A 24,645-nucleotide genomic window follows, 5' to 3' on the forward strand; every position below is an offset into this window, starting at 1 on the left:
CAATCTGCGCAAAAACTTACCTCTCCTCGAGCCCATCTACGTACTCCTTCTTCCGCTTGCGTGAATCCTGAGCAGAAATCTTATTACGAATCTTTCGCCGAATTCGTTTAAGTTCACGCTCCTCATGCTTGGTTAGTGGATAGCTAGATGGCAGTGATATCCCCTCCTTCTCTAGCAGTCGTTTTTCCTCGGCCGTTAAAATAAGCTTCTGATATCCACCGGCTGCGTTCATGCCATTTCCAACACTGCACATGCTATCATCGCCATCCAAATCATCATCCATCTCATCGTCCGATTCACTTACCATCGGTTGCTGGTGTCGCTGTTTCTGATGGTGACGTTCGACCTGCTCGATCACCGAGTTGCTTTGCTGCATAATGTCCTCGAAAACGAAGCTCTCGTTATCGGAGTTCTGTGTGGTGTCGCCATCGTCAACCATCAGTTGTTCCTTGGAGAGAACAACATTTTTCTGAATCAAGCCTTGTTTGGACTGCTGGAGCAGATTAGCCGCGGCGAGTTTGATGTTGGCCGACTTTGTCTTGAGGTTGGCCGAGTTGACAATCTTGATCGTGCGTAAGTCCTGGATTGAAACGGGCACCAGAATCGAGCGTCCGTTTTGTTGTTGTTGTTGCTGGACGCGGATGATCTTGCGAACTCCTGTCGAACCATTGCCTGGAGCAGAGGTTAGGACCACATTTTTGTTATTGATGAAAACTGTTCCATTGGTTTTACCGGTGACCGCCGTTGCCATTCCATTCTTCAACTGGAGGGTCACTTTTTTGTTAGCATTCGTGCCATTGGCCACGTTAACCGTTTGTCCATTTTTAACCGAAGCCACGCGATAGATTTTTACCTCCTTTCCGTTGGCCAAGTGAGTGGTTTGAGTTTGGGGTTGTGGTAAGTCCTTATTGTTGTTGTTGTTTCCGCTTGACAGGACGGTTTTGACGGTATGGTACACTTTGCCCACCTTGGGATGGGCGGGTTTCGGAGTAGCAACAGTCGGGACTGCGAGTGTAGTCGTTTTGATTTGTGGCTGTTCTTGGACGATTATTTGCGGGGGCGGAATTGATGGCTTAACATGACGCGGAGGCGAGTTTTGTCCTCCGCGTTCACTTATCGATGGTCCGGGGGACGAGAGGGCTGGGCTGAGGGCTTCATAGTCTCCGGAGGGCTCACTGCAATGACAGAGAAAGAGAACACATGAAAAAAAAAGTTGGAATAAGAGCGGCATTGGAGTTTGTATCTGATTCAATTGGTGCTTATTTGGCGGCATCTTTTTCTGGTCACCGTGAAAGCCTGTTTCAAACATTACTATGACAGACAACATACGACTTTCACGGATCACCTCCCACACACCTACACCCTCACAATTGATCCAAGCAGTCGTTTGCCCCACGAGGAACTTTACCTTCGATACGTGATAGAATTCACTACCGATATGCAACATATAAGCTACAAAGATGACACCATAGCAGGTGCTTTGTCGATAGTGAAGGCAGTTGTAGCTGGGATAGAGTTCAACTCGATTGCCAAAGATCAAACAGATGACCTATAGCTGAAGAACTTGCTTTTATCACACAGTAACACCACTCTTAAGTTTCAATACGTCGAAGGTTCGATTTCTGCACATTCACATCGATCTCGTAGGACCTACTCAGCCTTCGAAAGGTTGTCACCTGTTAACTGTCATCGATCGCTTCACACGCTAGCCGGAAGCAACTCTACTCAACTTTAAGACATTTGGTATCATTTTTTTTTGTTTTTTAAAAACCTCGATTTGATGTACTCCCCCCTGTATACAAAAAATCATATAACATTTGTAAAAAAAAATCCGTCTAATTTTTTCGCATTTGATCGACATGAACATTAGTCTGAAGCAAACAAATCAGATAGAGTTTCAGTCATTACTAAAATAATTTAAATTGTTACTCATCAAACTATCTTGTATCAAAAACCCCTACAACAGCAGCTAACTCATTTATAACCATGTCAATGGCATCAACTTGCATCTGTTATCATTAGGCACCAAATAAGAGATCAATTGATCCGGATAGAGAGACAGAAATGTATTATACTCGAAAATATGCAACACTTTCTTTTGTGTATAACTTTTTATTGTATGGGTAAACATTCATGAAATTTTGGGTAAAACTAGTTTGGAGTGTAATGTTTACACATGCAAAATTTCGTCTCAATCTCTCAAGTGGTTATCGAGATGGCTTCCAAGCAAGAAGTGCTTCGACAATAAAATATGGAAAATCCAGGACAGTCCCACAGGTGGATCGCGAAACAATCGCGGGAATCGACCATTCGACCGTGTCCGATCGTTCAAGGAGGCCCAGATGACCAAGCGACGAGTTGACAAGGGAAGAAAAGCGAAGACAACCGTCCCTGCGAAGGAAAGGAAGGTGAGGGCTTACTTCAAGTGCAATCCGAACCTTTCGATTCGGGACGTGGCCAAGAAGGTCAATTCTTTCGTCTGGTTCGTCCAGCAAACAGTGAAGTGGGCCGGACTTCATGTCTTGAAGGTAAGAAAGGCGCTTAACCGAGCCGATAAACAAAATACGCTGACGAAATCGCGCGCCAGGAAGCTGTACCGCGAGTGGTTGGTGCAGCCGAAATGCATATAGCGAATTCGTTTTTGTTCAGTTTCAACCTCAGTGCCGCACTAACTGCTGTCAAAACGTTTTTTTATTCAGTCAGTTTCGCACTGGTTCGCCCCGAAAGCTGTTAGTTTCGCACTGAGATGTTTCACGGGTTGGCACTCGGGTTCACCAATACAACTATACCGAACTGTCAAGTTCCGAGTATATTTTGGAAAATCTAAAAATAAAAACTATGAAGATGAAAAACCTGCTGCTTTTGCTTTTGTATTATTGGAATCGTAATCCAATTCGGATTCTGATTTTGAAAGTATATTCGAGCAGACGGCATTAAGCTACGTGTGCTTTCATTGGGAGGCGAAAATAATGATGGATATTCAGGTGGAATAAACCTGCTTTCAAAATCAAAATTATGAATGAAAATTTACTTTAACGTATCGAATATTTATTTCATGTGATGAAATAAGAGGTTTTTTTTCGATATCACAGAAACATATTGAACGAAAACTGTGGCTAATGATGATTTTATATTATAATAGTAATTATTTGTGGAAAAACCAGGAAATGCATCGACAAATGGTTAAGTAAGTGTCAGAACTACATGTTTTAAGTAATAAAACAATATGAAGTGAAAACATTCATTCAAACTTTTATATTTTTACACTGCACTTGGCCCTGCTGATCTGATAGAGAATAATTTACCTCCCAAGCATTAATATCGCCATTAGACGTCGACACTGTACATTTATCGTCGCGAATATAAACAAATCAGACTATATAACGCACACCAACAAAACACCGCATTCGTGAAACTGAAAACGTTTTTTTATTACAGAGTCAGTTTGGCACTGACTCAGTTTTAAAAACGAATTCGCTAATAGTAATGGACGACGAGACGTACATTAAAGCGGAAGCCAAGCAGATCCCCGGCCTGGAATTTTTCGTCGGCAGGTTCCGCCTGGAAAGTCAACAAATTTGCCACGAAGTACTTGGTATGGCAGTGGGTGGGTGTGGCAAAATCAGCAAGCCGTAGAACTTCGCCCAATAGAAACAGTCTGGGCGATTATGAAGCATAAGCTCCGGAAACAGGGAAGGTCTTCAAAAACGACCAGGATTTGAAGAAGAGTGGATGAAATTGTGTAATATAGATGGTGCAAGTGTTGCGCAGGATGTGATGAGTAGCGTTAAGTCCAAGGTGCGGGCATATAAGTAAGTTGAACAAACCAACTTTTGCAAAAACATAGCTGATATGTGTTTGTTTATTCCCTGAGAGTTTCTAAAATACCCGACTTAAAATGAATTTTTGATGATAATTTTTATTTGCTGCATTTTTTTTCGAGTACGGTCTTTAGGTCAAAGTGGACCGCTCGAAACGTATCTGTAGGTTTCGAAATATAACAGCAATTCCAAATGAAATCGTCCTAAAAATGCAAATTTTAAAAACATGTATTTTTGATTCCAATGAAAGTGTGTATTCCGTTTGGGTTGGAGGAAATATGAGTTTTTCACAGCAATTGGGAATTTTTTGACTCAAGGGTAACTTTTGAAAAGGGCGTATCGATTTTAGTAAGGGGGCCCAAAATGGTAAAACTATTTTTGACGAACTTTGTGGAACATCGAATTCTTAGGAATTTTCGAAACTTCGAGTTTTTGTGTGTAAGCAGTCATTTTTAATCACAAATTATGAATCCTGAAGTTATTTAAAACAAAAAAGGTTATTATCAATCTCCTTCTAAATGCAACCATTCTCGAGATATTTAAAAAAAATATTTCTAATTTATTGTTTTTTTTATAGTAAATAATCCCTTTTAATATGTTTGTCGTGTTATACCGTCATGTTCATGAAATTTTATGAATTTGCTTATAATTTCCAACAACTATTCCGAATACATCATTATGGCTCATTTTTTGACTCAAGTGTAACTTTTAAAAAGGTAGTATCGATTTTAGTAAGAGAAATGTTTGATAATTTATATCTCAAAAAATATGAGTCGTACCGAAATAGTGTGTTAGAAACAGTTATAGAGTATTATTGGCTTAATTTGAAAAAAATATACACTGAGAAGAAAAAACAGTACTCTTTTTTTTATTTACAAAATAAAATTTTAATTTGCGATATCAAAAAATATGTATTTTTCTATATTTTTTTCAACTTTTTCATATAATATAGAAGTCATGTAGAAAATTTCAAAAATGGGCCCAAGATGGTAAAACTATTTTTGACGAAATTTGTGGAACATTGAATTTTTAGGAATTTTAGAAACTTCGAATTTTTGTATGTTAGCAATCATTTTTAGCTACAAATTATGAATCCTGAAGTGATTTAAAACAAAAAAAGGTTATTATCAATCTCCTTCTAAATGTAGCCATTCTCGAGATATTTAAAAAAATATTTGTAATTTATTGTCTTTTCAATAGTAAATAGGCCCTTTAAATATGTTTGTCGTGTTATACCATCATGTTCATGAGATTTTATAAATTCGCTTATAATTTCCAACAACTTTTCCAAATACATCGTTATGGTAAAGACATATTAGACTGTCAAAAAAGTCCTGCGGTATTTTTTTTGAATTTTCATTTGTTCATAAAATTATTTACAATCATCTGTTTTAAGTCAAATATGCGCCGTTTTGTTCGATGACTTGTTCCCAACGAGATGCCAACTTCATAATACCCCTGTTATAGAAGCTCGCTTCCTTATTGGCAAAAAACTCGGATAGCCAATTTTCACAGGCCTCTTTTGTGGCTAACTTCTGACTACCTAGCTCATTCGCCATGGACAAAAACAGGTGGTAGTCACTTGGTGCAAGGTCCGGACTATACGGCGGATGCAAAAGAACCTCCCATCCGAGCTCCCGGAGCTTCTGGCGCGTCACCAAAGAAGTGTGTGGCCTGGCGTTGTCCTGATGGAAGACAATGCGGCCTCTGTTTATCAAAGATGGCCTCTTCTTCATGAGTGCTACCTTCAAGCGGTCCAGTTGTTGGCAGTACAGGTCCGAATTGAGCGTTTGGCCATAGGGAAGCAGCTCATAATAGATTATTCCTTGACAATCCCATCAAACACACAGCAGAACCTTCCTGACCGTTAATGAGGGCTTGGCCACCATCTGAGCCGCTTCAGCGGGCTTCGACCACGACAGTTTGCGCTTCACGTTGTCGTAAGTGACCCACTTTTCATCGCCAGTCACCATCCGCTTCAGAAACGGGTCGATTTTGTTGCGATTCAGCAGCGATTCACATGCGTCGATACGATCAAAGATGTTTTTTTGCGTCAACGTGTGTGGCACCCATACATCGAGCTTCTTTGTGAATCCAAGCTTCTTCAAATGGTTAATAACGGTTTGATGACTTATCCCCAGCTCTTGGCCGATGGTACGGCTGCTACTATGCCGGTCTTTCTCGGCTAATTCAGCGATTTTGTCGCAATTTTCGACGACAGGCCTTCCGGAGCGTGGCGCATCTTCGACGACCTCTACACCAGAACAAAAACGTTGAAACCATCGTTGTGCGGTGGAAATGGTATCGGGTCCATAAACTGCACAAATTTTATTGGCAGCTTGAGATGCATTTTTGCCTTTGTCATAGTAGTACTGTAAAATATGTCGGATTTTCTCTTTATTTTATTACTATATTATAGCGCGCAAAAAAACCTTTCCAACAAGCTATAGTACAACTCGATAAAATGAATACAACTAGAACTATGCGCTTACAACGACACCTTGCGGAAATACCGCAGGACTTTTTTGACAGCCTAATATGTTTAGGAGTTACGTTACGAAACATTCGAAGACATGTGGGTTAATACAAAACGTAGCGAAACTTAAAAATCTTTTTTATCTTAATACAAACCTCAATCAATCAAAAAAATTGTTGGAAATTATAAGAAAATTCATAAAATTTCATGAACATGACGGTATAACACGACAAACATATTAAAAGGGATTATTTACTATAAAAAAGACAATAAATTAGAAATAATTTTTTAAATGTTTCGAGAATGGCTACATTTAGAAGGAGATTGATAATAACCTTTTTTGTTTTAAATCACATCAGAATTCATAATTTGTGGCTAAATATGATCGTTAACATACAAAAATTCGAAGTTTCGAAAATTCCTAAAAATTCGATGTTCCACAAAGTTCGTCAAAAATAGTTTTACCATTTTGGGCCCATTTTTTAAATTTTCTGCATGACTTCTATTTTGTATGAAAAAATAAAAAAATATGTATTTTGGATATTGCAAATTGAATTTTTATTTTGTAAATAAAAAAAAGAGTACTAAGTTTTTTTCTCAGTGTACATTTTTTCATATTCAACCATCGATACTCTATAACTCTTTCTAAGACACTATTTCGGTACGACTCATAGTTTTTGAGATAGAAATTATCAAATATTTCTCTTACTCAAATCGATACGCCCTTTTCAAAAGTTACGCTTGAGTCAAAAAATTCCCAATTGCTGTGGAAAACTCATATTTCCTCTAACCCAAACGGAATACACACTTTGATTCGAATCAAAAATACTCATGTTTTGTCATTTGTCGATTTCATTTGGAATTGCTCATAATAGTATCGTAAATTAGTAAGTGTAGTGGTTCAAGGCAGTTCAGTTTATCGTAGTGCGCTATCGTTCAAAACTCAAGTGTGCAAACGTCAATTCAAAATCATCAGAATGAAAAATCGAGAAAACGAGCTTCGAAATCGTTCGCTCGCCACTTCACTATCTGACGTTGGTCAGATCTTGGCTTTTTTGCGCAGGGGTATGTCTTTCATTTCTATACTGTGATGTAAGTTCAAAGTTTTAAAAACGAGTGCGTTCCATTGGAAGAATAAGATTTTGTGCGCCAACCGGACGGGCTTTTCCACCGGTGAACGAGTGATCAAGACGCCGAAGTAGCACAATGGTTTGTGCAAATAATAGGCACTGGTGCGTAGGGTTCGTTCAAAATGCTCCCTAAGGTCAACAAGGAATACACCGAAAAAAGAATGGTACCGCTAAGAAGACGACCAAGAAAGCGTCAGCATCGAAAAAGGCTACCGCTTCCGTGGATGCTGGACTGGGCATAGAAGCAGCCGTCTCACACACATAAGCACACTCACACGCTACTTTTCGTTTGGTGGTTATCGTTACAGCAACTCTCGTGTGTCTCGTCTCATGAGAACAAGAATGACTCAGGTATCAACTATCCCCAGTTGCTTCTACAAAGCCACGCAAACCCATCGGTTCTGTTCAGAATCATCAACAATCCCAAAAGAGTTGAATATTATGTGTGTATTCCTGTAAAAATAATTCCATTCTCATCCACTCATCCAAATATTCATTCATTGAGAATTGGTTCAGGTGCAATTTCAAACAAATGACTACCAAGCCAGCGGTAGTGCTACGTCTACCTTTCGGTTATATCACAGATATAATCTACTTCTAGTTTTATCTATGGAACTTTGAGAGTTAGACTGTAACTTCGTGAGTATATTATCAAATTTATTAGAAACTGTTTGATGAGAAAAAAATTGGAGAACTTTTAATCTAGGTGGTATGGCAGTGCTCAATCCGATTTGCGATTGAACCTCGCTTGTGGTGTTTATACCTCCAATGAAATTCGAAGGTTTGGGAATCTACCGCTCATTGCGAGGAACACAACATTCTGGAAATCAGAATTATGGGACATCTCCAACCTTAAATCTTTATAATGGTATAACAGCACTTACAAATCCAAATTATCGCTCGAGAGTCCACTGTCTGAGGCAGCCGATGAGATCGCTTGCTGCTGGACGTTCCGTTCGAACGTACAGAACTCATCCATCGCTGCGTCGTCCAGTTCCATTTTGATCCCGGATGACGACAATGAAGATGGTGAGGACCCTTCGGCGGTAGAGTGGCCAGCGATAAAGTCATCCTCGTATCCACTGCCATCCAGCGAGGTTCCACTGCTGTTAGGAAAACCATGGAATTCCTGATCAGATTCGAGGGAGGAAATGGGTGACATCAAGGCTTGTTCGATGGGAATATTGCTGGTGGGAGCGCACACATCGCCATAATTGAAGCCATTCTGCAAATTATTGATCAGGCTGGACGTGATGTCGTTCATGCCGTCCGGTCCATTTGGAACCCCCGATGAACTATCGTTGAACAGTAGATTGGTATCCAGCTGGAACAGATCCATGAAGTCATCCGGGTTAGAGGGCCACTCCTCCGGCTGAAAGGGTAAAAGAAAGAAAACAAATAGCTGTAAGTTTGGGGCGAAAAGCATTTCGTTAACGGGTGATACGAATAGCACGGTCGTAAAGTTGCGTAACTGCGATTGCTTGATGGTCACGTAACGTAACAAGTCGATGGGATTGTTGTTTTTTAGCGAATACGATTTGTACAGAGTCAGAGCGATTGAAGCAAATGAGAAGTGATATTCATTTCTGTTTCGTGTGACCCATATTTATCAAATCAGAATCTGCTTTGTCGCCCACAAGTGGCGAATAATCACACTGAAATGATTGATTCACGCAGCCGCTGCTCTGCGCTGCTTTCATTTTTTCGGTTTGATTTTACGCATTCAGTCGAATGGAACGATTTAGGGTACACGTTCACATTTCGTCTAGACTCCGCAGCATTACGAATGCTGTTCGAAAGTGGATAGACGACGAAAAATAAGAAGCTTAAAACCAACTTACGATGTAGCAACGAACAAAGTTATCAAACCATGGTACGTATAAATTGAAATCGATCGTTTGAACTGATGGTACCATTTTTACCGATTTAGAGAATAATAGATCGATGAAAATAAAGTTCATTAATTTTTAACTATCATAAGAAAATTAGCTGCTACAGCTATAAACAGTGTCTTCAAGTTATTTGAACACAACTCACTTGTCGTAATACGAGAAAGTCGATCGTTATACTTGATGAAAGACAAATGCATGTTTTACGGCTCAAAGTTTCATACAAATAAACTCATTTACTGCTTTTTATGTGTTTAAAGTTATGAAAGAATTTACTAAATAGTTATTTACACATACAACGCAACGTCAACGCAAAGTCAAAACTGGAAGGAACGTAACACCTAATATTCAGGAGCTTCAGATTGAGATTTACTATTTTTGATTATAGATTGTAGATTAAATCCTCCAAATCTCAAGTATTCTCTTAATAACCTTCTCAGTTGGCCGTGATCAGATGCGGATAATATTTTTAGTACTATAATATGTATACTAAAGACAGAAAATTCAGTATCAGTCCCAATGAGGCTCAACGTTTTAACACATTAAGGACCGCACGTTTTGGGGCAAACTTGAACGCTTTATTTGTTCGGATTCCACGAATGAGATCGTTTCCTTCGCTGTGTATGAGACGAAGGCGAGCCATCGGTAGGTCTTGTTAAATTCCTGGCAAACCAAGGATTTAACCATCAAGTGTAGAAAACACGGATTATTTCGTGATCCATCCGCAACAGACGGAACGCAAAACACGAGAAAACTCGTGAGCGAGAAAACTCGTGAGCGGTCCGCAATGTGTTAAAATTATCTTTCAAAATAAAACTTAAATATCGTGAAATTCTTTAATCAGTAATGAATGTTCTTCAGAGGTATATTTCATATGTCAATAGTCGACATTACGTCAATTCAACTGTCAACCATCATTCTCCTATAACCGAGTTTGCTAAACAGTAAAATTGAAAATGATGTTCTTCTTTATTTTCCTTTGGGTCTTTACGCTTAAGAAAAATTGGATATGCCTATTCACTGTATGATTGTCGGAAAGTACTCACTCCCACATACATTTGCCGGGTCGATGTGACGCAGCTCCGGTAAGTTATAATGCTCTGAGAGAGTGAACCACCGCCACCGGCTTCGAGAGGTGTAGAAGTTGATAACGAGGTAATTTGTATTTGAACAGCAGGCTTCAACGGGCTCGATGACGCGGGGCATGCAGAAGCGAGCACGTGGTCGGTACCCAGGGATACATCGGGATAGTAGTTTACACGTATGCAAATTCACATTCATAGAGAGCGAGCAAAACAAGAAACATGTTTTCGACCGCGTGGCTCACGGGTATAGCTGTCTTAAATATCGCGATAACCGCTTTTTGAATGACGCAATACTGCGAAAAGCAAGGACACCGTGGTCCTAGGTGAAGAACCAAATTGATGAATGCTGAAATGTTGTCGTTCGTACGAAAGGCTTCGACAAATAGTTCACGCTTTTTTTCCCCGAACGCAGCTATGCGCCATTATTGCCTACGAAGGCAAACTGAGCGGTCATCGGCATTGTTCATTATATGGTTGGTATACGAAACAGAGTTCGCTACTAACGGGACATGAAATTCTTCAAAATTTCCACTTTCCGGAGGTGCGTGTTTTCATTTGCGTCTTAAGCTGCCGGCTTGTTGTACGCGTAAACGCTAGAATATGCATTAAATAAATAGTTTGCTAACTTCAAACCAGTGTAGTCATTTAGAATCATTACAACAGAAACGCTTTCAGTCCGATTGGATGGGTTTTTTTTGCTTTTCTTAATCTTGGTGCGTGTTTCGATTTATTTTTACCATGGTTTGCCTTGCATAACCATTACGATTCGCACGTTACTATGTCCAGCCCAAAAAAATGGAGAAAGTTGTTCTGCAACTCGACTGAAAAGGTCACAATCAGAGGGTTCATTCTCTTATGAACATTCCTGTGATGCAAGAACAAGTTTATGTTGGATACGACCGAAAAAGAGAAAAAAAACAAGAGTAAAATGTGCGGATTGTGCGATGGTGAATGCAAATTCATGTTCAGAGCCTATATATATTACTTTTTTGTGGTTTCAATACCTATTCAAACCAGTTTATTTCACCTTCGGAAAGAGAGCTTTTCATTCGCGTGGTAACTCGTAACCGTCCGCGTGCGTGAATTGTGCTGTGTGGCTCTCGGAGGTCTAATATATATCTTCAAAGCGCAGCAACGTGCCTCTGATGTTGCTCTTGACATTTTCTGGTTCCGGATTTGATGAAAGTTTGGACTGACTGATCTGATGCAATGGTAGTGGATAGCGGCTTTGGTTCATGATGACTAAATGAAAGAGCATGACTAAGACTGTGTCTGTGTCACGTTTCTATACGTTTGCAATTTAATAAGTTTGTCGTATCTGGGTTGCGGTGAAAACCTTAAAAGATGGTGTGATTCATGCAAGCGAATACACGTGGCCAACAGTTTTTGCTCACATGCTGGTTCCTTCAATTTTTCACGAAACACTTCCATCGAATTAAGTTCTTTAAATGACACTTTTGGCTAATGAGATATAAAGCTGTCGACTCGAGAGATGCTTCTCTCAATCAATTTTGCTTTGAATGAAAATATTTACTCTGGCTGTGAACATTATCAGTACTATTTATCTGAATAGGAGTTTGAATGACCGTTTAAGCGGTCGGTTTTATCCGTATCAAGAATACCGATTAAGCCTTATACACCTCATCTACACAAGGGCTTGAGCTATAGAAATTTCATTTTGTTGCTCCAGATTAAACCGGTAAACGAGTTAAAAAAAATTGTAGGAGGTTGTGTCCAAGACAAAGACGTGTGATGACGCAAAACAAGGAAGAACAAGCGATGTTCATTGCTTCGCATCTAAAACGATATTGAAAATTTGCCTCAGCGAGATTCAATATTTGTGCTCCAGGCAAATATTTCCCTTCGTTCTTCTTCTTTTCTTTGTTCACAGTGACTTTAAATCAATCCTCTTCGTTGATCGCCGATAAGTTGCTCGTTATTGATGGCATGGGTAGGGAAGCTCGTAAATGAGCAGAACAAATGTATGAAAAAATTGAAATGCTTCTAGTTTTCATCAGTTTAAACCGTTTACACATCAGAGGATTGTAGTAAATAGCATAAAAAAAATCTTATGGTATTTCCGAATCGTTCGGTATGTAAATCGTCTGAATCCGTTCGCGGCAAAAATAGTTATTAATGTCAACTTTATTTCATAAAAACGTTACCTGTTTTCTGATTTTGGCACCCTTAATGAAAGACGTAGTTCTACGTCAAAAGATATCAGAAGAACACGTTGGATATGTTTCTGAACCATCTATTCCATGGTATGCCAAAAAGAAATTCAGTAATAGTCATATAATGAGTCTAGATCGTGCAATCTATTGTACGCTTGTTTCATCACCGTGCTATTGTGAAGTTTTGGATCGATTAAGAACAAAAGGCCAGGTTTATTGACGAAAGGAGTGTTCCTCATCCACGATAATGCGCGGCCCCATTCTGTTCGCGTAACACAAGAGCTATTGAAAAAAATCAAATGGACTGTGTTCGAGTATCCTTCTTACTCCCCAGACCTCGCCCCTAGCGACTATCACTTATTCCCAGTGATGAAACAGGCGTTCGGCGTTCAACGATTCGATAACACTGAAGAAATTCGTGACGCAGTTACATCGTACTTCAAAAAGTTGGACGCTACAATGCTACAATGGTGATGGTACAATATTTTTTACAGTCTTGCCCGATAACTCCATCCTCGTGAATGGCATTAACGTTCCCTGTGGTACTTTTGCCGTCTCAACGTATTTACTAACTAGCGTCATTTGCTAATACTAAGTTGATATTTCTTAAGCCAAATAACACGCCTTGAATGTATTCCGAGGGGCAAGCTCTTGAACACGCGTGACCACAGTGCGAGTCGAAGGAAATTTCTTTGACGAGAAATCCCCCGGCCAGAACGGGAATCGAACCCTAACACCCGGCATGATAATGTGAGACGCTAACCACTCGGCCACGGGTGCACTTCGATAACTCCATCCGCCTTCCGTTATTCGCTCGACTAGTAAGTATTATACTATACACCCGCGGTTTGGGCCTAGACCAACCAACACGCGACGTCTCATTCTTGGTACCATCCCAGATTCTCATAACTTAAGAATGAAAGCACTATTACAAACAAGATTTCAGTAATTTCGGTTCTGTATGAAGGTGTACCTTGACAGTTGGGTGGTAAACTATCTATTCGATGTCGTATGAATACAACTCTGTATTTACAGAGTATTTTTTCATTTCGAAAAAACACATTTTGAATTGTTTGTTTGAATTGTTGTCAATTGTAATTGTAATTGTTGTAATTGATCCGCTCCCATTTGAAGGTGATTTCAGAGGTGCACAATTACCAACCAGTTGCAGTTGTATTTGTACATTTTTACATTTTAGTTACATTTTGAAGATTTCAGATTTCTGTTAATGAGAACACCTTCTACATGTAATTCTATAATATTAAAGCCACCATATGACAATAAATACTAATCAAAAGCGGAAAGGGAAACAAAAACCGAAAATCACACATGATTCCGCGTGTGGATGTAATTTCAGCTGCTTCGATATTAAGCATATTGAGTCGTTTAATATCAAAATTCAATTCGCTGATGGTTATATTTCGGTTTGTGATTTAACAGAGAAGCGATATAAGGTATGTACAGAAAAGTAAAATAATTTTTAAGTGGAAAATTCAAATTATAATTGTACTGGTGGGGTAAAACGGACAGTTGCCAGTGAGAGTGAGATGGACTGTGAAAAGTCTGTTTAATCTATTCCTAAGGAATGCCTTGCGTCTACAAATGGAAATCAAATCGCCAAATGTTGACTGGAACCGAAAGCAAAATAGTTAAGGTCTGTCCGTTTATACTGCTGAAAAGCACGATATCACTTCTAGGTGGATTGATTTGATTTTTTCATCACCTAACGGACATGTGTTCAGACCTTGGTTGAATAAAATTATTCCTCTCGCGATCGATAAACCTCTCCGCTTCATATATTACAAAGCTGTTCATATTGCCCCCACTATATGTCCATATTACCCGCATCGAAAAAATGTTGTACTTTTCGATCTGTTACGATTTCAGTAAAAAACATTGAAAAACATTTTTTTTTGTAAAATATTTGACCAATTAGGTAGAAAAACAGAAACTGCATCAAAGTTTTGGGAAACATGAGTTTCCAAAGATATAATTGAAGTTCTTCTTAACATGTCCGTTTTAACACCCCCCCCCCCCTATACCTTCTTCTGAGACAGCCTTTCAGTTAAAAAAAAATAACTTTTTTGTGATTCGATTATGTATTGGATTCGAAAATTAACGTTGAAAGTGAAATTGCGATTATATATAATCGAGTCCGACCTGTATATATATTGGTAGTTTCATATATATTATTTCTATCTCCTGATGTTTTGAACCATTCTACACATTGATTTTGTTCTATTGAGGTTTGCCAACGAATGCTGATTTGGAGGACAATCGAAGATGAAGAACTTTATAGCAGAAATTCACATTTGTTAGGCACGGTGCACAAATTACATGACGCGGAATGTATGATTTTTTGGATCCCCTCCCCACCTGTTATGCAAAACAAACCCCTCAACAAGAAACATACCCTTCACGCGTTACGTGGTGTGTGCATGAAGCCTTATTCATTAAAGCAACAAGTGCACCGACACAAAAAGCAATCATTTTCACGTATAGCAATGTCATCTAGATGGAGTAATTTTTGCCAAACTTCAGTTCTGTTGACCGACACCCTCGATGTATATTTTGCGAGTAGATTAAATAATTACGTAATCCCCAATGCCTAAAATTCACCAGAGATAAAATTAATGTATGCGAAAACTATCACCGTGTGTGCGATGGATAGCTTTTCCCCCTTTCATTTTACGCAGCATACACGGCAGTAATTATTGGTTTTAAACCGCTATTCTTTTTTTTTATTCTGCCGAAGATTATTGAGCTAACTCACATACTTACTTACTATTTACTGAGAGAGTTGGCTCGACGAACTTGCAGCAGAAGTGCGAATAATAGTTTGCCCTTCAGACCTAGTATTAGGTCGATCGTCGTGTGACGCAATGCATGCTACGTTGGTTTATTTTAGGGTCAAAAAAAAATTGAGACATGCATGCGAAGGATGAGAAGTCTTTCGTTACACGAACTAAACTCGCTGCGTTCAAATAATTAGAGGAACCCGGGGTAGGACGCACGTCTCGAGCAAACCAGACTAAAACTCGTAATTTTACCGCATACTTCAACGTTTTTTCGTATCTACCATAACCATAACATAACAAAGTATAAATTGTACTGGGCTATGTGTTTCATGTATGAGAAGCTAGAATGGCGATGGATTTTCGGGAATAATAAACGCATTTTCAAAATAAAAATTATAAATTAAAATTAACTTGTCCGTATTAAATAAGAATTTGGGTTAGCTGACTCAAAATATTTCACCAAATATTCTGAGCTTTCGAATGTTCAGCTTACTCCTTATATTCAAGCAACAAGTATCTCTGAACACGCAATATAGGTTAATTCCAGGAGAAATGTGAAGATTCGCTAAAGCGGACCTTATACGATCAATATTATTGACAATATGATGACATTTGAGAGCATAATGACAGCTGAACATGACCGACGACTCAGAAATCCGGATTTTCTGATTTTCGAGCATCAATATCCTGACATTTCATATGGATGCATGATGTTGACGTTTTACTTCACGGGCTTCCAGACTGAGTTGCCAGATTTGCAAGGTAACATTTAATTTTTGTTAGTGTTTTTTGCGATTGCAATTAAAATTTATAAACTACTGAAATTGTAGGAATCATAAATGAAAACTTTTGGTTTGGAAAACTGATACTTTTAATATAAAAATATGGTACTTTTCACGATGCAAATCAAAACCTCAAAGTAAACTGACAATGTGATGGTGAGAGAGTGGATGAAACCTAAAAACGTTTAGGAATTTTTAACGTTGAACTCGGTCATTCTTTGCACTAGCGAGCGGGTTGTGCGTTTCTTCACACTCCGTTATAGAATTTGGAGAATGAGAAGATCTGGGAAAATCATAGATAAAAAACATAATTTGTTAATTCAAGCTAAAGTAGAATCCCGATTATCCGCGGAATAGTCGGGCAAACTCACCGCGGATAACGAAAATCGCGGATGACACATTAAAGGACCAAAATAGACATGCAAACACGAAAAAAAGATGTTTCAACATAAAAACTATGTTTTATCAATAAAGAAATCATTCAACTATCCATAAGGTCGTGTACACCAGTGGCTAAATAATGCAAATGCCGTGACCACAACAAAAGAGCATGGGCCTACCACTCACTAACAAATTCCGGAAAGGTCTATTGATTTACTATGGAACTCGCAGTCGCAAATAATCCACAGGGCGGATCACCCACTCGCGGATTATCGGGGTTCTACTGTCATAGTCTTATTTATGAAATAAAAATATTTGCTTGCAGATAATTTAACTTGCATATATTTTTGCAAACTAAAATACTTAAACAAAAATAATCTCTGAAACTGAAAGGAACAGTCTGTATTTGTGAAGCGAATATTATGATGTGTTTTTGAGAAGGAAAAACGAATTCTAAAGTGTAAATTATGAGTGAAAATTAACTTTTCCGAATCTAATTAGTATTCTATGTGAATGCAAATCACTTTTTTTCTGCAAGTGGTGAGAAAATCCCATACCAAAATTGTGTCTGAAATTGACGTTATATTATAATAATAAATTTAAGTAGGAATATCTGAAAATTCAGAGGAAATAGGTTAAGTTAGGGTTAGGACTACGCGCTTCAAGTAATTAAATAATACCAAGCAGATATTTTCATTCAAATTTTACCAGTTGAAAATTGCCTTTTAGCCCTCTAATCTGATGGAGAATAGTTTGGATCCCAAACTCGAATGTCGCTACTAGCCTTCGCGGATACTTTCGTTGTTTCGGGTTGTCGGCGATATTGACAGTGTAAGGTGGCAAAATATTGATTGAGGTTAGATCGGATGTGGAAAGCCTAGCTGTCACGATATTAAAGACCCTTATTGTCAATAATTTTGATCGTGTAAGGTGGCCATAAGAAACCACCGAGATATAGCTATTCCCGTAAAATCAGTTCCAGAAATGTTACCAGTGATGTTGATACGGGCTCGATATGCATATTCTACTCCAGTATGGAAATGAAAATGATTACATCTCGATCGCTTCTTAACGAATCTTGACTCTCCTGGTAGCATTAAACTCATAATGAAAAGTTTCAATTTTGGAAATGAATAAGAATAAAGATAGAATAACACATTGAAAATGCAAGCGATGGAAAAAAGGTATGCTCAATCGAACCTTTTAGACGATCAAGGTTTGTTATTATCACTCATTCACAAAAAACTGCTATTTTTTATTTATAACTCATTTTGAAAAGTTTCGCCTCCGCAAATATCACTGTATGCAATCAGTTTGGAATATAAACCACAAAATTAATGATTATCCTTACAGCGTGAAATACAAGAGAGACCTTATAATTTTGTAATACATGGTGTATGTATCTTAGGGTGCCAATGAATGTATGGGAAAAAAGTCGACCCTAGAACTTCAAAAAGTTACGCCATACAGAATGTTCACCACCTCGAAAAAACTCCCAATGCAAAATTTCAGCTTAATCGGACTTGAGAGAGAGAGTGGCGCAAGGCGGTCAAAGTATAAGTTTTCTGAATCGAAAAATCATTCAAAGAAAATCGAGGTTTTTGCAAAAAAAATGTTTCGATGCCAAATGTCTTAAAATTGCATGAAACGTCGAGACCTACTGTTACAGGTCGGACTCGATTATATACAGGCTCGATTATATACAATTTTGGACTCGATTATATACAGTTTGGAATTTTTTTTTTATATTTCAAATATGGCTTATTTCAAGAAGAAATGTAACCTTTCAACGTTACGGTGAAGTTTTAGTGGCTATTACATGTACAGTGGGATAAAATCGTGATTTTTGAAGATTTTGCTTGAATTTTCACCAGGAATTGTTTATATCGATATTGCAGCTAAATTAAGAAAGATAGAAGTTGGGTGTCAAAGAACAAATTGTAGAGCGGTTCAAGAACTTCAATTCAATTGACAGAAACAATCTAGTTTAAAATAATTTTTTAGGATAAAATTAATAATAACACATTAAAAATTATTAACTTTGAAGATTTTCACTTCCAAAATGTTGATTAAATCCACTAATTTAGTTGTTCTACTACTATATCCTGTATTAAATTTTCTCATCTTTCAAATGAAATCACCAGAATCGTCTTCCGTGGCGTACTTTTTAATGTAAAGCCAATTTGAGGGAACAGAGTCAGAAACAAAAAAAAAGTTCCATAGATCTGTCATTGTTGAAATTTGAACATATGCGTAGGAGGATTTTTTTCATCAAATATGATCGTCTATCACCTCCTGAGAGAATATGGATAAATTTATTTTTTTCATGTGAGAAAGGTGTTTTCTGGCTTTAAGGGGATGAATTAAAAATCAAATTCCTCTTTTATTTTCAAATTTTTTTTTTGACTCGATTATATACAGGATTCGATTATATACAGTGAAAAGAAATCAAAAACTGTATATAAGCGCGGACTCGCTGTATCTCGAAAAAAATAATTGTCAAAAATCGACACTCTGGGACTGGGATTTTTTTCGGAAACCCGAGAAACTTTGACCGCTTTGCGCCACTCTTCCTTAGCACGTTAAGCCCAGCGTCGGTCCCTAGAGGCCAACGTTGAGCTTTTTAATAGGAAAGTGCAGACTGACTGAGACTGACAGTTACAAAATAATAAAATAAAAATATATACGGTTTGTTTTCGGATGTTTTACAGAATGTGACTACTTTCTAGTCGAATGGCTATTTTCTTTCTGTACAATAAGTATCTTTGGGAACTGGGACCGACACTGATATTATGCAAACGCTCTTGGTGCGCACTGAATGGAAAGCACAGCAAGAAAAAATCGTGGCTTTACGTGTTAAGTTCGATTTAGCTGATGTTTTGCATAGGGTATTTTTTCGAAGTGGTGAATATTTTTTATGGGGTAACTTTTTGAAATTCGAGATGATCATTTTCATTGGCATCCTAATATACCGGTTTTCGAAATTCAGAGACTTGTGTAGAAGTCCTTGTTGTTATATCATATTTTTGCTGCTACAATCAAAACGTGTTTTGCCAATCATATTTCAATTGAGCGTAGATGATTCAAAATGATGTATGTAATTCCACGTTGAGGAATCGAAGTCTATGAGAAACATTAGTGCCATTGACGTCTCCTGTAATAACTGTTTTCTCCAAAACAACAAATCCAAAATTTCAAAATCATAATTACAAATGAACCATCCAAGTTTTCTCCGGCTAACGGTCAAACATACGCAATAGCAATAATCGCCCTAATCGAGATCACATATGTCGAATGCGCTACGCAACTGCAAAACAAATCCGAAACAAAATACATACATTGAGCAGCAAATCACTCATAACGCTATCCATCGTTGTTTCCGGCAATTTCGGAACGGGGTTTTGCGCAAGTTATTCCCGCTTCTCTTGTATGCGTATTTTCTGCTTTCCACAATGAATCACAGAGAACCGAATTCTCTCTGAACTGCCACTTCCTTCTTAATGCACCTACTGATGTTCAGGCCACTGCTTAGGTCTATTAAGTTGTATGAATATTTAAGAAAATTGCTTTCGCGGCTGCTGAGCGGTTTTCTTTACTTCCAGCACTCCACTCTATTAACTGCTCAATGGAATTCCCCTCGCGATAGGAAAACAAGTACATCCCAATGATGATTACTCCGCGATACCGCCGACACTACAGCGGCAGTAATGGCAACACATATTGATCAATTTGAGCAAGATTTTTTTCGACACGCTTAGGAGGCACATTTTCACCTTCCAAATGATCAACACCACACACACGTAGTCGAGCAACAGAAGTTTACAATTAAAACACTTTTACTCAGGTGTTGTGTCTTCAAATTGACAAAGACTCGGACACACAAAACTGCACGTTACTTAATGATTGCTTCTTTTGATTGCCACGCTCCGCAACGCTTCTCACTAATATAAAATATTTTACGTGGCAATTATTTTTTCCCTTCTAGCAACGTTCGCTGATTACGCCAACTTTTTCACCAGCTCACGGCACGATACTCGAAAGCTGCGGATTTATAACACACAAAAATAAATAGTAACGCGCCAATCCATTCACCAACTTTGAACTCAACTGCACTAGACAGAAAACTGCATTCCACAATCGTAGACACACACAAAATCCCAGCTACAGTTCGATCGGCAGCGACCTTCGGCGCGTAGTTTCAATCCTAGGACTTCGATGACCTAAGAACATCATTCGTATATGTTTTACTGTTTGGAGCACGTGTGTCATCCAGGTGCGCGGTACATTGATTTGGGGAGAGTGTGGAGGAGCCGGTTATACATACACTCGAGCTTGGACACCTCTCCGTTAGCACGCGACGACAATCCACGACCACCTCACAGTTCGACGTTCGCTGGGAAACTAAGCTTCCTTTCGCCGGACTAGCAGTTAGTCGCAAGCGGAGTAATGCTCTGTTTCCAACCCGCATCAAAGGGGCGGGCTGAGAAGTATGACGAAGCGAAGGAGACACAATGAGCGAAAGAAGCGGGCGAGATAATATGGTTAAAGTGGAAAGCAGAACTGCCAATGAAATACCCACACTCACCACTACCGCTCCATCATTAATGCTATGGGAGTATATACAATCAGTGTTGCCACATTGAAATCTGTATTTCCGAGCTAAAAAATCTTTTTTATCTGTAGAGAAAATAGAAAATCTGTATTGGAATCTGTATTGCTGCTTTTGCTTGATATAGTCTGCTTATCCATATTTTTAAGCTCGTGATCACTTGTATAGCTTGCCAGTAGTTTTCTGAATAAGACTATTTTCCAATTTTCAGGCCTATGCAAAAGTTTACTGAGCAATCCTTTTTTTTTGAGGTTTAATTTGATAAAAAATGTGCAATATCTCAGATGAAGAGTTTAAGATACATAGATAATTTTGCCAAATAAAAAATAAAGAAAAACATTTCAAAATGTATTTTCAGGGAAAACCGACAGAAAATGTTTATTTCATTTATTTTTACGTTATAAACATTCATTTAATGCTCACTTTCCTCGTGGTGTTCATGCATGGTCTTGCAGAATTTCGCCTTGATGTCGTTTGACAACTGTATTGAGGCACTTCCCCCTCGATTTGATAGTTGCGTTCACAATTTCTGTAGCGAGACGGTTTCAAACTTTTGTTTTGTTCGCATTATATTGCGAAGAAATATAAATATGATTTCCATCACTACTATATTTGACACATTTGACAGTAGCTAAAATAGTTCAGTTCAGTACTGTTCGAATTGTCTGATTGAGTTTGTTGATTGTTGCGTAAAATGATCAAATATTTAAAAATTATTATTGTTACAAAATCTGTATAAAATCTGCATGGATATCCAATAATCTGCAATCTGTATATACAGATTTTTGGTCAAAAAACATGCTGAAAATCTGTATCATTACAGAAAAATCTGTATATGTGGCAACACTGTATACAATGCGCTACGGCAGGGATGCCAGATCGATGAGTCACGTTTTATTTATCAATTTTGATGCTCGATATATATATATATATATATATATATATATATATATATATATATATATATATATATATGTATATATATTTATATATATATATATATATATATATATTTATATATTTATATATATATATATATATATATATTTATATATATATATATATATATATATGTATATATATTTATATATTTATATATATATATATATATATATATATATATATATATATATATATATATATATATATATATATTTTTTAATATATCGGTTTACATTCTGTCAATTTATCGCCTCCAAAATAGTCCCGTTCTGAAGCAATACGCTTTTTCCAACGAACAATCCAGTCATTGAAACACTTTTGGGGCTGTCTACATACCACGTGGACAATTTTAGGGGGCGCTTGTCCACGGAGAGGGGGGAGGAGTATAGACTATGTCCACGTGGACACGAAAAATAAATATTTTTTTCAGATAAATCACTGATACATTCTAAATTAAATAAAAACTGATCCATATTCAAGAATTTTAAAACTTTCCGCCCATCCTGAGTATTCCGTGTTTATCAATAAACGGATTGAGCTGTCTGCGAGTAGTTCATATATTAACTCATGTAAACTGTGAGCGACAGAGATATTTTGTATTATCCTATAATTTTATAGTTGCGGGCTATGCATAAACGTTCATAGCTCAAACATATAAAAAATAAACGATTCCATTATGGTTAAGTAAATAATGGTTACTACACATATGGTTTTTTCATCAAATATAATTTTCTATATATTTTGTTCCATCTCGAGAACAGTTAGTCTTAGGATAATAATGTTTGTAGAAATTATCATGCAGAATTTTGTGTAAAATTATTTTCTCGCATTACTTTTCTCAAAAAGGTAGAATTTTTCAAAGTATTGGAATTCCGTCAATTTCTAGGAATTAATATTTACATTTGCGTGAAATGATCTATGCACCACTAGTCGTCAAACTTAAATCAGTTGACGCAGTATTCAATTTTTTCAGAAAATTTCGCATATAATGCAAAACATTAAAACATTTTAATTGATGGATTGAAGTACCTTTTAGAAGTGAAAAAATACTTAAAATTTGTCGTTTTTCAAGGGTTTTTATAATTTTTTATAAATATTATAAAAATAAACTTGAATGTTTCTATCAACAAAATTAAAGCTCTCCAACCCTTCTACAATTCCTTCCTCGACACAACAATGTTATTCCTATTGTTATCTTTCACTATTTAAAGTATTCCACAACAGAAATTTTTCTCATCTTTCAAATGAATGCAACTAAATTCTTCTAAGTGGCGTGATTTTGAATTGGGGTCAATTTAGAGCAAAAAAAATGAGTCTCAAGAAAAATTCAACTTTCATAGTTGAGATTTGAGCTTGATTCCATAGTTTGGAATCAATGTATCGTAAGTTGTCTGATGTCATTTTTCCCCGCAAGCACTTTGAAAGTCATCTAGACACTCAATGCAGAATGGCCCATAAGGATTTGAAAAATAATAGAATATTTTAAAACGCCTTTAATACCCTCTGAAAATTCTCCGAACTATGGCGGAAAAGGTTTTGACTTGCGCTACCGACTAAACGTGAATTGGAAATCCATAGTGAAGACGAGTCGGCATTTACTGTGATCGATCATATTCCGGAGTGGACAAAGATTTGTTTCATCTAAAATTTAGAGTAACACTGCAACACTGTAACTCTGTTATAAAACAATGCATTTGTCAAAGCAATAACTGGATCTTGTATAGAATATTTTCAAGTTTTCACAATTGCCCTTCGATTTGCTGTGCGATCGTTATGTCATTAAATATTCATAATCTAAAATGAAAGGATAACTTTTCATTCGATCGAGAATATCTCTGTAGTAAAAAATTCTACTGGAATTCCATATGAATCAAATGAAAGCGAAATAATCAAGTTGACTGGATTATTACTGGCGTCTATGTGATATCAACACATGTTTTTGCAAGTGTTTAGAAAATCGTGAACTAAAAATGTATTTGAAAATGATTTTAAATCCATTTATTTCTATTCGATTGACGCTTGCAATCTCAATTAGCAAAGCTCAAGATCAATCTTTGAAGTTGTGTAGTTTATATTCAGATGCGGATTGTTCCTCACCTGGTTAACTGTACATTGTGCGTTTCCGTGTTAGCAAACCAGATAGCCTTTATATTTTCGCTGATAATGGAAAAACAAAAAATATTGTATACTCACAAGTGTATCAAAATTAAACACACTCATTTCTCTACCATACAAGAACAATGGGCCACAACAAAGCAGGTACAGGGTACAGCAAGTAAAATTTGAAATAAAAACAATTTAATTTAAAATATAATTATTTAATTATTTTAATTTAAAAAGGAAAGATGTCCACGTGGACAAAGGGGGGTAGGAGTATGAAAATGTCCACGCTTGTTCACGAACGGGGAGGGGTGTGTATAAAACAGTGCTATTTCTGTCCACGTGGTATTTTTTTTTTTTTTATCTGTATTATAGTGATTTTCAACTCATTTGGCTGGTTCGTCACTTTTTACTTCCATGTTTGGAAGAATGTCGGGAGTGAGAACTGAACTCGTGAC

At 37.4% G+C, this 24,645-nt stretch overlaps 1 protein-coding gene across 3 annotated transcripts in view; it reads right to left on the reverse strand.

The window, feature by feature from the left end:
* LOC129777928 (probable basic-leucine zipper transcription factor J) overlaps positions 1–24,645 on the reverse strand; it is a 46,431-nt gene that overhangs the window by 1,639 nt on the left and 20,147 nt on the right. For 2 of the 3 annotated variants that reach the window (XM_055784521.1, XM_055784522.1), the window contains exons 2-3: positions 8,312–8,799; positions 21–1,175 (exon numbers count right to left, since the gene is read on the reverse strand). In XM_055784521.1, coding sequence (XP_055640496.1) covers positions 21–1,175; positions 8,312–8,799 — 1,643 coding nt within the window. Of the gene's footprint in view, positions 1–20; positions 1,176–8,311; positions 8,800–19,874; positions 20,946–24,645 lie in introns of those variants that run through there. The other variant, XM_055784520.1, reaches the window with a different exon arrangement.

Source organism: Toxorhynchites rutilus, chromosome 3 (assembly GCF_029784135.1).
Source record: "Toxorhynchites rutilus septentrionalis strain SRP chromosome 3, ASM2978413v1, whole genome shotgun sequence".
Classification (NCBI taxonomy): Eukaryota; Metazoa; Arthropoda; class Insecta; order Diptera; family Culicidae; genus Toxorhynchites; species Toxorhynchites rutilus.